General features: G+C 41.3%; 1 protein-coding gene across 2 annotated transcripts in view; it reads left to right on the forward strand.

Moving 5' to 3' along the window:
* The window catches only part of grm8a (glutamate receptor, metabotropic 8a), a 213646-nt gene extending 202596 nt beyond the window's left edge, over positions 1–11050 (forward strand). The window contains exons 12-14 of one of the 2 annotated variants that reach the window (XM_069709232.1): positions 8199–8339; positions 8572–8681; positions 10239–11050. In XM_069709232.1, coding sequence (XP_069565333.1) covers positions 8199–8339; positions 8572–8681; positions 10239–10251 — 264 coding nt within the window. In that variant the 3' untranslated portion in view covers positions 10252–11050. The remainder of the gene's footprint in view (positions 1–8198; positions 8340–8571; positions 8682–10238) is intronic. The other variant, XM_069709231.1, reaches the window with a different exon arrangement.
* Positions 11051–13381: the final 2331 nt, after the last annotated feature.

A 13381-nucleotide genomic window follows, 5' to 3' on the forward strand; every position in this document is an offset into this window, starting at 1 on the left:
ATAAAGTTAAAATATGATGTTGGAGAGCCCCGTGTCACCGCTTTCTTTTTTCTTTTTGTCATCATAGCACCATGTTGGTGATGTGTGCGTTTGGAGGAGTGTAACTTGAGAATTTAACAAGCTCAGAATAAAAGGCATCTTGAGAGACGGAAACGCTGCCAAAGTAACTTTTTCCCCACGCAATAAAAAACAAAAACAAGAAACATACACCTGCTCCCTCTCACCTCTTGAGTGATTTTTGAGCAACGATGTGTTTGTAAATGATATCCTTCTCAACTGCAACAAATGGTTGTTGACTTGAACGCTCACTGCAATTGGTGTACCTTTCATCTTGTTGCTACTTTCCTCTGTGGCTGTGAATTGATGGGCTTTTTTTTTTTTCAGACACCAGAACTCTCAAAATTTTTCTAGATTGCCAGCAGTTGGGCATTACATCTATTAAACGTAGCTGGATCCAGTAAAAAAAAAAAAACATGTAATGCTTTGCCTATGTTATGGATTTGATATATTGAATAGATATCTTGAGCTAAAATACTAATGAAAAGTTGTCAGTTTCCTGCACTAATATCTTACAGGGACAAAGACATATATTTAGGTGCTTCTGTATTTCAAAGAAAAATTGTTTCGTTGTTGTTTTCCTCTCCTGCATTGAGTGTTTTTTGTTGAATGGCGTTTGATACTTTTGCTTTTTATTGTGAAACAAAGTATATTGAGGTGAATTATGAAGTTGTAAAACGGTCCTCCGCATGGTTGTATTTCTAAGCAGCTAAACAACTCTGAGTGCTGATGCATTTTACTGCCTCCTGAGTCCCGACCATCAGATAAGAGGTGAAAACCTTCAATGTTTTATGTTTTTGTTCTCTCAGTGCATCGAACACATCGTCTTCAGCAGGGCTCAGTTCAGGGTGAGGACTTGTGGATCTAAAAGTGGGTATTATGTTTGAAACTTTTTTAGGCTGTTTTTTTTTTTTTTTTAACTGGTCTGAGCATACTGTATGATTAAACACGACTCCAGCTAACTTTGAAGACGTAAGCTGACTGATAAAACACAGCGATATGTGGTTTTAGAAACATGGTGACACAGTGGGTAAGTCGATAAGCTATTGTAACTGCTGAGCCACCCAATAATACACCAGCCAGCTGGGAACTTGTCAGCCACAATATCTCCTCAACCCTCTTTCTATTATTTCCATACTGTGCTATTTACACAGCTTGCATTTTGTTCTCAGGAATGTCCATCATTTCATTACGTCTTACTAAAAAGTGTGTAAAGCTTTTCAAACTGACTGCTTGCTAACTGACAGTTTGTGATCTTGTTAGTTCAGTGGGACAGTGAGTTCACGCAGTTTATTCCAAAGGTTATTTTTACCATCATGTACCACCTCATAACTGCCTTACTTAAAGCCATTCCTCTGTTGCGGAACACGTTTTCACGGCAAAAGATGAGACTAAAAGAAAGTGGATGATGTAACACAGCTGGTAACCCCTGACAACTTCCTCCATTTTGGACTATCTTGACTTAAACGTTCTGTCCAGACAGCTCGCCATCGATCAGCGGAAAAAATGTGCAGCTCAAGTTGTAGTCGGGCCCTAAGTTTGAAAAATAAAAATCACAATATTTTTTTTCAATATATATTGAGGAAAACTATGTATTGTTGTTGGCCAAATTACAATTTGTAAATACAGGCTAGCTGACGACACAGTTGTACATTAAATTAGCACCTAATTTATTGATTCATTGTCATATTTACTTTGAGTGCGAAACTATAACCTTCGTCGGCTGATTTACTGAGGCAAAACAGAAAAGTATCATCTTCCGAATCTTTCATAGTCAAGAGTGGCAAAGGAAATATCCTCGGTGACTCCTCACATTGTTTAAAATAAATAAATAAAAATAAAATCTCTTCACCCTCCCATGGCTCGAGTGATTAAAACAATGAGTGGTCCCACGGTGTGAGTGAAGAGACACAGGAGGTGTCAATTAGGCGCACGGAGAAGCACAGACACTGGTACCCTGGAGGTGCTGACACTGAATGGCACTGTGAAGTTACTTCGGGACCTTCAGGCAATTTGGAAAGTCACCCTGCTCGCAAAAATATTTGGTTAGGACAGGCATCTATCAAGGACACTTTAACTCATTGTCAACATGCACACAGGGTAGCATGTTTAATGGAGCAGAGCTGAGATGGGCAGACAAAGAGATGACAGGGAGATACTCAGGATGAAGGTGGAGACGGCAGGAAGATGAAGGAGAGGAGACTTAAGAGATATTTTAAAGGAAGGAGAAAAGACAGCGGGAGGACAGAGGAAACGATTCCTCTGAGAGATACGAGGGAGTTTGGAGTGCAGTGCAGAGGGCCAGCCAATAACTAGAGATTGGATAGGTGGGAGTGAGGGAACGGAGATAAAAGATAGAAGGATAGAAGACATCTTTGGGAATGGAAGATGTCACGAACAATGCTTTCTTACTTCTTCTAATTTTTTTTTTGTTTCCCCTCTCGCCCATCCCTCTCTCTGACCGTTCGCTGACTCGAGACAAGAAACAGAGTAGCCAGAAGTCATTTATCTCAAATGAGAGCTCGGAGACCAGAAGAGTGGGGAGTGATGTCGGGCAAAAGATCTCAGCGACTCTGTGACAGCAGAAAGTTGAAACCGAGTTCAGCCTCGAACAAATGCAAAGCAGTTCGGTGCAACAGCGTACAGATGAAGGACCCATGTTCTCCCACGGTGAAACCCCTTTCTGTTTTGTGTCCTCCGATCAATCCGGGTACGTTCGAAAATCTGATTTCAGCAGTTGTGTTCCTGCATGGTGGGACATTCTTGAAAGACGCCTTCAAAAGTTGCAGTGATTCCTCGTCAGGTTTGCTGTAATTAAATTGACATTTTTCTCTACAATTGTGTGCTTTGACAGTTGGTTACGCTTTAAATGCACACCGCGCGCCTCAATACCAAGAAGTGACAACTGCCAGCTGTTAGCTGTTAAAACCCAGAGATGTGGTAAAACTAAGTTGTCGATTGCGTGTTGATTTGAACATAAATGTCGGCGTCCCATGGGAATATGTTCATAGAGTCCTGATGCAGGATTTGTTCCTCAGTGCAGTCTCTGTCCTTCTGTGTTGCGTCGTCATCGCTGCGTATCGCTCGTCATCACTTATTCTCCTCCCGTGAGCCGATGATTGTTATCCCGAATGTTTATTGTTTGCTGTTTGTTTATTGTCTGCTCCACTCATCCATGATGTCTTTCATATTCATAGCATATCTCTCTCTCTCCTTCTCTGTCTCTTTTTGTGCATATCGGCCCTCTATCTATTGGCTAAGTTGGGCACATTGCTGGCCAGGACCCTGTGATTTCACCATCCTTGTCTTGCCTTGTGGTATCAAAGGAGTTGCAATGATCACAGATGCAGTGTAATGACTTAGAAAGTTTCATGCCTTGGTTCATCAAACACGAGAAGCCGGGATTTGTGTACGTGTTTCTGCTCTTCTGACCCATGCATGTGTCAAATTCGTATGCTTATCGGTGCGTGCACATACCTCCGTTCAGGCTGCCTAAAGTATTGAACATTTCACTGCGCCGTGCCTAAAAACAAATCTGGTTTTAAAAGGTGATTGAATTGCGTCACTGCCTCTCCGTGATTGTCATTTACGGCAGTCACGTTAGATCCTGTGAAAGTCGAGCAGTGTCGAGAGGATGGGAAGTCGACAAAAGGTGCAGAGGAAAAGCTCTGTGATGATGCCATTTATGTAACACGTGATAAACCTAACATGTTTGCTGCCATGTCTCTCCCCGCTGTGTATATCAGTGAGTGGAAACTGCAGTGTCTGTAGAAGATAGGCCTAATCTGCTTCTGATGCAGTCCTTATAAGTACGTCCTGTTTCAGACTTTCATTTGTAATAAAGCCAACTCGGTCGTCATTTACATGAGCTGTCAGGCCTCAAGCTATCACATGGGTCTGCCGTCAAAAGAAGGCTGCTCTCGACAGCCGATGGTGTTTGTTTAAGCTGCCTGTCTGTCAGCCAGATGTCCCACCAATTACATTCTCTGTATTAAGATACTCCGTCTTAGCGACTCAGAGACATGATGAGGAATTTGAACTTCGAGGAAGGAGTGAAGTCGGGGGTTCTGGACATGGCGTATGTTCATGCCCTGCTGTTGACACGGCAGCCAACCAAAACAATAGGTGGGAAGTGGCTAAGTCTAGAAAAAGACTTTGTAACTATTTGACCTTGATGCCTTGTGGCCAACTGGGTGCGACGAGGATTATATTTCTTAGTAACCACAAGAACCACCTGCTCATAGGCTACTTTTAACATCTGGGTTCTCACGCATGCACTTAGAGAACGATTAATTCATGTCACTGACACACAAAACTCTGATTCGCCTTGTTGCATCATCAGTGAGTGGATGCAGCCAAAATATAAGACGGGATTTGCTGTGTCATCATTTTATTTGAAATAAATCAAAATTTAAGTACAGGATTACGGCTGCTGGCACCACTGTGACGAGACAATATCATTATTATTTGTACACGTCTGTTTAATATAAAACAAGGGTGTTCCGAAAAATAAAGCCGTCGGCGAGGTTGCGTTATCGGGGGTTATAAATCATGCTAATCAGCACTGCAATAAGATCTGGGCTGAATAACGGTGGGCCGATCCTTTCAGCTCTAATTGAAAAATAACAAGCTGTCCAGTAGACGAAAGTCCTTCGATGAACAGTTTTCTCATAAACAAAATGAGTCATGAGGTGACGGTAAAAACACTCCTGTGTAATCAGTGCAGCTCTGCAAAGTCAGCAGTATTACTTACTGACAACAATTTAGCTAAAGCATCACTTCCTTTGACCTTAAAAGTAAAAGTTCTCCTCATAATCTGATGTTTTTGCGCTCTTTATTTCCCCCCCCCCCCCCGCCCATCAGCCATCATTCTACTTCTCTCTTCCTCTTTCAGAACCTCTTACTATCACGGCCCAGGAAGTACACATCAGTAAATGATTTAAACCTTAAAGAAGCACGCAGTATACAGCCGTCCATAATTCATAAACTCCTCTCTGAGTTAGCTCATTTTGAGATAGAGGGCTCTTGTAGCGCACATATTTTTCAGCCATTATTGACGGTGGACAGCAAGGTGGACGATGACAGCTTCCGTCTTCAGTTTGTGTCCATGTCTCTGTGCAAATATCAGCAGGAAGCCACAACTTTGGACCAAAGGCTGGATGTAATGGAAGCGGCTATCAGCAGACTCGCTGCTGTTTTGATAAAAGCAAGTTCACCGCTGAAAGCAATCGCTCTTTTTCTTTCGCTGGTATTCTGTAGGTTATTCCATTTTTTTTGTCTTTTCCTCATTCAATCGTTTTTTTGTTCTTGATCTCTGTTTCATTCCCCTCTCTCCTAGTGAAGGCATGTTTTCCCATCTGCTCCTCTCTGATATCGCGAATCACTGTTTCACTGCAATTCAATTAGGTGCAACTCGTTGACAGGAAATGTGAAAAAGAAACAACATAGCAAAGTATGACGGAATCCCCAAATTCCCTCCTGCTAATTTCTCTCATTATCTTCTTCCTCTCGCTTAAATGACGATCTGAACAGTCGAAATGACTGTAAAATGCCTTCCTGTTTTAGTGCTTTGTGTTGCGTGTGTGTGTGTGTGTGTGTGTGTGCGTGTGTGTGTGTGTGCGTGTGCTTGTGCTTGTGGAGTTTAAACTGCTATCACGCCCTGTAGATGTTAACACACTGTGATGTTAATGACAGGAAGTTCACTTAGACAATTATTATTACGTTCTCTTCTTGTGAGTTCTTGTTTGTGTTTAATTTGTGCTGGACTTCATGTTTGTGTGTGTGCGTCCATTTGCCTCCAGTTTATTGGCTGAAATAAGACATGGCTAATTGTGTATTTATATCCTCAATCTTTTTTTATTATTATTATTTTCTATCGAGCCTTCCCCTTTGGCTACTGTCAGTGTGATCCGCTTGCGCCTTCAGGCAGGTGTGTGTCTTCTTGTGTGGACCAATTCAAATTTGGAACCTTGAGACTGGGATTATTTTTGGAAAGTACAGTGGAAAGCATTTTGTCTTTTTCAGAAACCTGTGTGAGAGTTAATTCCTCGGTTTATTGTGAACATTACAGTTAGGTCTTGATTTATTTTCAGAGTTCGGACTAGTTTTGTTTGTCAACGGCCTGTGAATACATTAGTTCAATGAGAGTCTTCACAAATAAAGATTGATATAATACAAATGTGTGTCTGCGAGTTTCAGCCACCATCTCATCGTCCATCACATAGCCACCTGATAATCTAAGCAGCCAGTGGGGAGAATTAGGTATTATCATCTATTTAAAGAATTAGTGAATTTGATTCCTTGCTCTATTGTTGAGTACTTAAATCCCATTTGCCATATCAGAGTCAAAAAGCCTAGTCAGGTTTTGTTGAAAAATTAAATATCTTTTGCTATCTATCTATTGTCTTGTTTTTTTTTTCTAGTGTTCAGGCATTACATATGTCCTAATTTACTGTCTATTCTAGAGGTATATTTACAGCATTTGCAGCTTACAATGAATTCTAAAATGAAGTACCAAACAACACTCAGTCCCCCAGGGTGTCCACCAGTATGCATGAATATGCAGTATATATCATAGGTATGTTTTTATTTAATTGAATTATTGATGTTGTTGGCTGGCTACCTTTTTTTTTAAGCACTGTAATATGGAGTTGGCTCTTATTGCGGAACAAGACCAGTGTAAAGCTGGGATTGTATATACATATCATTACTTCACAGTTTCAGTTTTTGCATTATTGCAACTGTACCAGAAGACTGTATAAAAACTGTTTTGACTGGAAATGGAAAGTCAGCAGTGTTGGATCAAACGTTATTCTATAAAATTCCAGCACTGTGTATCAGATCCTGTCTGTCTGAGGTGTAGAGCCACTGCAGAGTTAACAGTGCTGCTTTACTCGCTCCCTGTTCCTCCGTGTGCTTCTTGTCAGGCTGCAGTTACCGACGCTGCCTCATCCAGTGCATCTCTGCACTTTTTTTTGACACAGTCTGTTACCGCGATCTTTCAGGTCACTCGCTGTTTCTCAGTTGATCGGCGTCTCTGCAAGTCTTTTTCTTCTCTTCTCACTCGCCGCATCCCCAGACATCCATATCTGTGTCATGTCTCCGCTCTTCTCTCGCCGCGACTCTCCGTTACTTTTCCTTCCATTTTTAACATGCGTTCCCTTCACGCCTCCTCCGTCTGTCTTCATATATACTGTAGACGGTGCTTGCCTGATAAGCCTCGTGTCCTGAGAGCTTGTCAGCCGTATTATGGATTTGGATGAAGCCTGTCATATCATCTGTCCTCTCAACTACTCTTTGAAAATCACTACGCACCTGAGTGCTTAGTCCACTGTGTGTGTGTGTGTGTGTGTGTGTGTGTGTGTGTGTGTGTGTGTGTGTGTGTGTGTGTGTGTGTGTGTGTGTGTGTGTCTGCCCAAATGCCCCCAGAATCAATATGGTCTAATAGAAGTCAAATCTAGCAGAGTGCACGTAACCATTTTGACGGTGTGCCTGCTGTACGTGTCATCATGTTTTTGAGTCCACTGTACCTTTTCAGTCCCTGCCACCTGGTTCACTGGAGGACAGTATCTGTCTGTCTATTTGACAATACAACTTCGGTCATTTTACTCACTCTTAACTGAACAGACACGGATACAGTTATTTCCGGAGGGGAATGTAGTTTGCCAACAACTCAGCCTCTGAATGAAGAAGAATGAAGTTCTGTGTTCCTGTAGGTTCTCATGTAGGCCAAACTTCATCCAAACTTTTAGGGAAACGCATCTGAAAGTCAATTTTGTTCAATTTCTGTCGTTATCTTCTGACTTGATTTCATAAACCACACTAATCTGGTGTTTCAGGACGAGCAGATGAGCTCTGCTGCACACGGACAATTAAGCGCCTACATTGGTGCCGATCATTTCATTTACACTTTGATCTACTGCCTGTGTTTCTCTGCATATGTCGCTGCACGAATTCAGCTGCTTCAGCTAATCCCACCCTTGCTAGACCATCCTTTACTTCCTGGTTTCCATCTGTCTTCCTCCTCTTTCTGTCGTCAGACATATTGTGAAGTCGAACAATTAAACAGACTATCTGTGACAGCTTCAAATGTGATAAATGACGCTGTCTTTCTTTGTGCATATGTATCTGTCTTGTTTTAGATGTATATCCAAACCACCACCCTGACCATCTCTCTCAGCCTGTCGGCCTCCGTGTCTCTGGGGATGCTCTACATGCCCAAGGTCTACATCATCCTGTTCCACCCGGAGCAGAACGTGCCAAAACGAAAACGCAGCTTCAAGGTGAGGTGGAGCATGTGCGGTGAAACAGTTCGGCTTTTTATGCTTCCAAAATATTTCCCAAACCTTCCATATCTTCCTGACATTCCGGTTGATGTTAAAGTTGAGTTCTGCTCATGAAAGGAGGGAATCATCTAATCGTATAATCCACCTTCATTGAACTAAGAAAGAACTGAATAGACTCGTACCATGTTAACAGTCTCCGTTTATAACTCCTGGATTTCGGATTATACAGGCAATCGTGACAGCAGCCACCATGTCGGGAAAACTGGCCCAGAAGGGAGGAGACCGGCCAAACGGAGAGGTTAAGACTGAACTGTGCGAGAGCATGGAGACCAACAGTGAGTAAGAGAACACTGAAGTTTTATAATTATACATATAAACTATATAAACTCAACCATCAGTTATATGACAAAATAATCTACGTTAACCGCATCTCACAATCTTCATTAAGTTGACACTTTAATTATATAAATGCATCACTGAGCATAAACACAGTTAAACATCAAAGTAATGTTTCGGAATAATCTTTTAAAAGGCAAACAAACAATTTTTGTGAGGCACTGCAATATTAAACAGCACATGAAAAATCATGAGCTCACTGTAATTGAAAAACATCAACAAGTAAGGCATGGTAACATTATTTATACAGAAATGAATACAGTGTGAACAGGAAATGCGTGTTTGTTAATGCTGCAGTCAAACAGCTGTTTATGTGTAGTTGGATAGATGCAATCAAATAATTTACCAGCGACCCGGCCTCTGAAAAATATGTTTTTTTTTTTTGTTGTTGTTGTTAATTGCGTGACGTGATGGAGTTGCACGATACAAACAAGCTAAATATTCCCCCCTGAGTGCATTATGCTCGGATGCACTGTTTGCATTAACTCTTTGTTTTGCTTTAATTTGAAAATGAATTTCATGACTGACTTTTTTCGCGCGACAAACAGCTGCAGCAGCAGCGGCGACTGTTTTTAAATAACGTGGTATGAAGCGCCGTTACGGCTACTTTAAAGATGTGGGTTTTTTTTTTGCGTTGACCCTACGTCAGCAATCTGCACCTGAAACGCCAGGAGAGTGTGTGTGTGTGACTGTGCGTGTGTTTTTTTTTCACGAGCCTCACACCTGTCTGTAAATGGAAATGGATTTCCGCGTCCTTCGTGTGCGTGCGCGCGTGTCACGTTCTCGCTGATTGCGCGCGTGTGGCATGTTAACAGTCTTAAGCAATACTGAGCGCATGTTCACGTGTAGTCTGTGAATACCGTGTGCGGGTGCATGAATAGGTTTCAGACTCCGCTTTTCTGTCTGCACTTTATTGGCATCAGTGAAGGAAGCGGGTCACAGTTCCTTTATTGAGCAAGTGGGCTAACTTCAGCTCTTTGAATACTTCCTGTTGCAACTATTTACTCTGCAACCTTTACGGACAGGATACAAGTATGAGTCTCTACCTTTTTTTTTTTTTTTATGTTTTTCTTATTGTGTCCTATGTACCAGCAGTGTGAAACACAAGTGAAATAAGGAAAATGTGTACAACAGTAGTGCAGTTTAGAGGCCTGTGGTGCTGCGAAAACCTTGACATTTACCATCCAATGCCTGAGGCGACACGAGACATCATGGGTTTGACAAAAAGCAACTCGGGTGGACCGTGGATGTGATGCTGTTGGGTGATCGACTGAAGCGAGATCTGCTCTCAACTGCTCTTTCTCCTTTCTTTCTTTTCCTCTTCACCTTCCATTCCCCCTGTTTGTCGCCTCTCTTTCATTTTCTTCTCATTTGTTTTTGCCCCTTTCCACTTTTTCTTTCATCCTCACCTGCATCCGTCCTTCCTATCTCTACCGCCGTCACACACACCTCCCTGTCTACCTCCATCCTCTTCATTTCACCCTGTCCGTCCTCACGCAGCTTCATCAACTAAGACGACATATGTCAGCTACAGTAATCATGCCATCTGAAGGGACCACAGAAGAAGGGGATTGGACAGGAGAAGGGGCGTGCCTTGGGAGGCGGGGCCAAGTGAAAGAAGGAGCCCGTCGCTGATTGGCTGAAGAAGTGGCGGACAGACAGGAGCGCCCGACGGAATCCAAGCATGAGACATTTTGTATTGTTCCCCATCAAACCACAGAGGTGGGACCACATAAACAGCCAGTCAGTGTGCCTGCTTTCCTGCTGCTCACAGCTCATTGGTCCTACCATGAACTTACCTGTTTTAAAAAAAAAAAAAAGAAAAGAAACAACATGAAAAAAGAGACATACCATAGGACACTGTGGTGGACGAGTAACTATTAAAAACTACAAAAATAGAAGAAAAAAAATAAAAAATACGTGAAAATGACATTAAAAAAACAAAAACTCAGAAACCGTGTAGACATTATATCTAAAAGGGCAAAGGTGGGGTTGAAAAAGAGATGTAACAGATTCCATTTTAAAAGATATTTAAAAAGAGAAATGTAAGAGAAAATCTATGAGACTCAAACATGTTTGTTGTTGTTCTCTACTTGTAAGTATTTTTGTGATTGTGACGATTTTTTCATTCTTGTCTCACCGTTGTCTGATGGATCGCCCTTGCATAATGAGATGAGTGTGTTTCCTCCTGCTGTCTTGGCTAACCGGGTTGTACCCTTGGGTTGTGAACCTGTAAAATGCCATGGTTGAAGCATGCCAGTTTTATACAAAAAGGAGATTTATTTATAATAAAGGAATGTTTTGCAAATGTGTAGATTGGTTGTCATGCTTTTGAAAAATGAGTGACCTGTTGAGCTCGTAGAAAAAAAAAAGTCAATTGACAATTATGACATTTCTTATGGACACAGTCTGTTCTTTTTTGTAAATGTATTTATTTTAAATACTCTTAGTCTTATAGTCTCCTCTGCCCTCTTCGACAAGCCTCTCTTAGCGGTGCGCTTCTGAGAACTTCAACTTGTAATGTCAATCCACCATGACATACAGACATATAGACAGATTGAAAAAAAAACCTTTCTCACAGTCCTACTGTGTGCGAAATAGAATAGACATAACAAGGAAAGCACAAATATGCAACAGTAACTAAAACAATAAAACAGACAACGTAGTGAAAATATGGGCCCACAGTGTAAAAGTTCAGAGTTTATGGAGCAAGGGTGTGACGGGGGAGAGAGTTCAGCATCCTGACAGCCTCATGGGCGAAGCTGTTCCTCAGTCTGGAGGAGCGTCCCGAAACACGCCAGAAGAAAGGAACGTGTGAAAGTAAATGAGACAAAGAGATAGATATTAGAGCAAAGTGGACCAGATTCCTCCTTCTGTACACCAGCAACAAGCCTGTAAAATCTTCAAAAATACATGAGAAAGAAACAGTCAACTGCATCAGTGAATCCATTCTTGTTTGAGTGGAGCAATCGATAATGCTGGCAGAAAAGTGAAAGGACAAATCACACCTTTTACAGGAGGATGGTGGCCTCACACACACACACACACGCCGGGAGAATAAAGGTGTGGAATTCAATGTGTGCGCGCGCGCGCTCTGCTTAATTTGTGTTCTTTTACTTTTTGTCGTGTTTGTATGGATGCCATGAAATTCCCCCGTAATGACGAGGTTGGTGTGTAGACAAAACGCGAAATATAAACAAGCCTTGTTCCTCAAGCCTAAAATCGTAAGTACTAAGTCTGCTGCTGGCATTATGTGTGTGTGTGTGTGTGTGTGTGTGTGTGTGTGTGTGTGTGTGTGTGTGTGTGTGTGTGTGTGTGTGTGTGTGTGTGTGTGTGTGTGTGTGTGTGTGTGTGTGTGTGTGTGTGTGTGTGTGTGTGTGTGTGTGTGTGTGTGTGTGTGTGTGTGTGTGTGGTTTTTTTTGCCAAGTCCCAGATGTTCTTGTAGAGAGCATTAAACTCCTACCTCTGTCTTTACTGGAAATTGCTCAGGAAAGATTTGGAGTGTGTCAATGGAACTTGTTCGCAAGCCAAAGGCTATATTTTACAGACAGACATGTTGACAGAAAACAATGGTGGTAGTTCTTGTGCGCCCACCAAGACTGAGTATTAATGCTCACTCTACTACCATGTGTATATAAATTGTACAGCTCAACAGCAACCTTAATTTGAAGGATTCCCTGTTTTTTTTTTTTCTCAATATAACCAAATAATCTAAGCCTAATTTGGTGTTTGTTGTACAGACACTTGACCCATTGATGAAAAGAGAGTGGTGGAGCTACAAGTAAAGTCAGAGATCACATTGGGATTCAAGTCCTGCACACCATGAACACAATTTATTTTCAATCCATTCAATAGTTATTAAGATATATGAGTTCAGACCAAAGTGGTGGACAGACCGACATTGCCATCCCTCCAGCCATGAAGAAAATATATGATTAGTATATTTCTTCTCTTATCATTACAGATAATTGGCCAAATTTACATGGTATTTGAGTCTACTGTAAATACAATCAGCATTTTTCAAATTACTATCGGTGTATATTGTGCGTATGAAGGTAATTTTGTGTTTTTTTTAAAAATACGAGTAAAAAAGACAGTTTTGAGAGCAAATTTCTCGCATTGCAATCAAAAGTCGTGTTTTTAAGTAAAAATATGAATGTGGACTGAGAATAAAATGATTTGGATTCCAAACATCGTACACCGTAGTACTGCTGTATTTAAAAACATTTAAATAGAAAAGGGCAATATAACGTCAATTGACCTTCATGTTGCTCAACACAGTCCTCTAATGTCGAGTGTGTTACAGAGCATCAGCATAGGTCCTAAATTTAAAAAAAAAAATGTAGACAACAAGCAAGCCAGTTTCATAAGCAAAAATCTAAAGTCTGTGACCAACAAAACTAATGTGTAAGCTGTATTTGTTTGCAATCTAAAGGATTTTATCAGTTCATATATTTTTACTTACAAACTTGATTTCTGACTGCAGGATGAGAAATTTGCTCTCAAAACTGCCTTTAATACTTGCATAAATAGGACACAAAATTCCCTTCATAGTGTGTATTAATAAGCGGTGCCATCAATTGACCATCACAGCCAAACATTGCATTTCGATGAAGCAGCATGTGAGTCCCGTGCTCTTGCTC

Source organism: Brachyistius frenatus, unplaced genomic scaffold, assembly GCF_029030835.1.
Source record: "Brachyistius frenatus isolate BFR_SWC_R1_liver_20210118 unplaced genomic scaffold, ASM2903083v1 Contig_81, whole genome shotgun sequence".
Classification (NCBI taxonomy): Eukaryota; Metazoa; Chordata; class Actinopteri; family Embiotocidae; genus Brachyistius; species Brachyistius frenatus.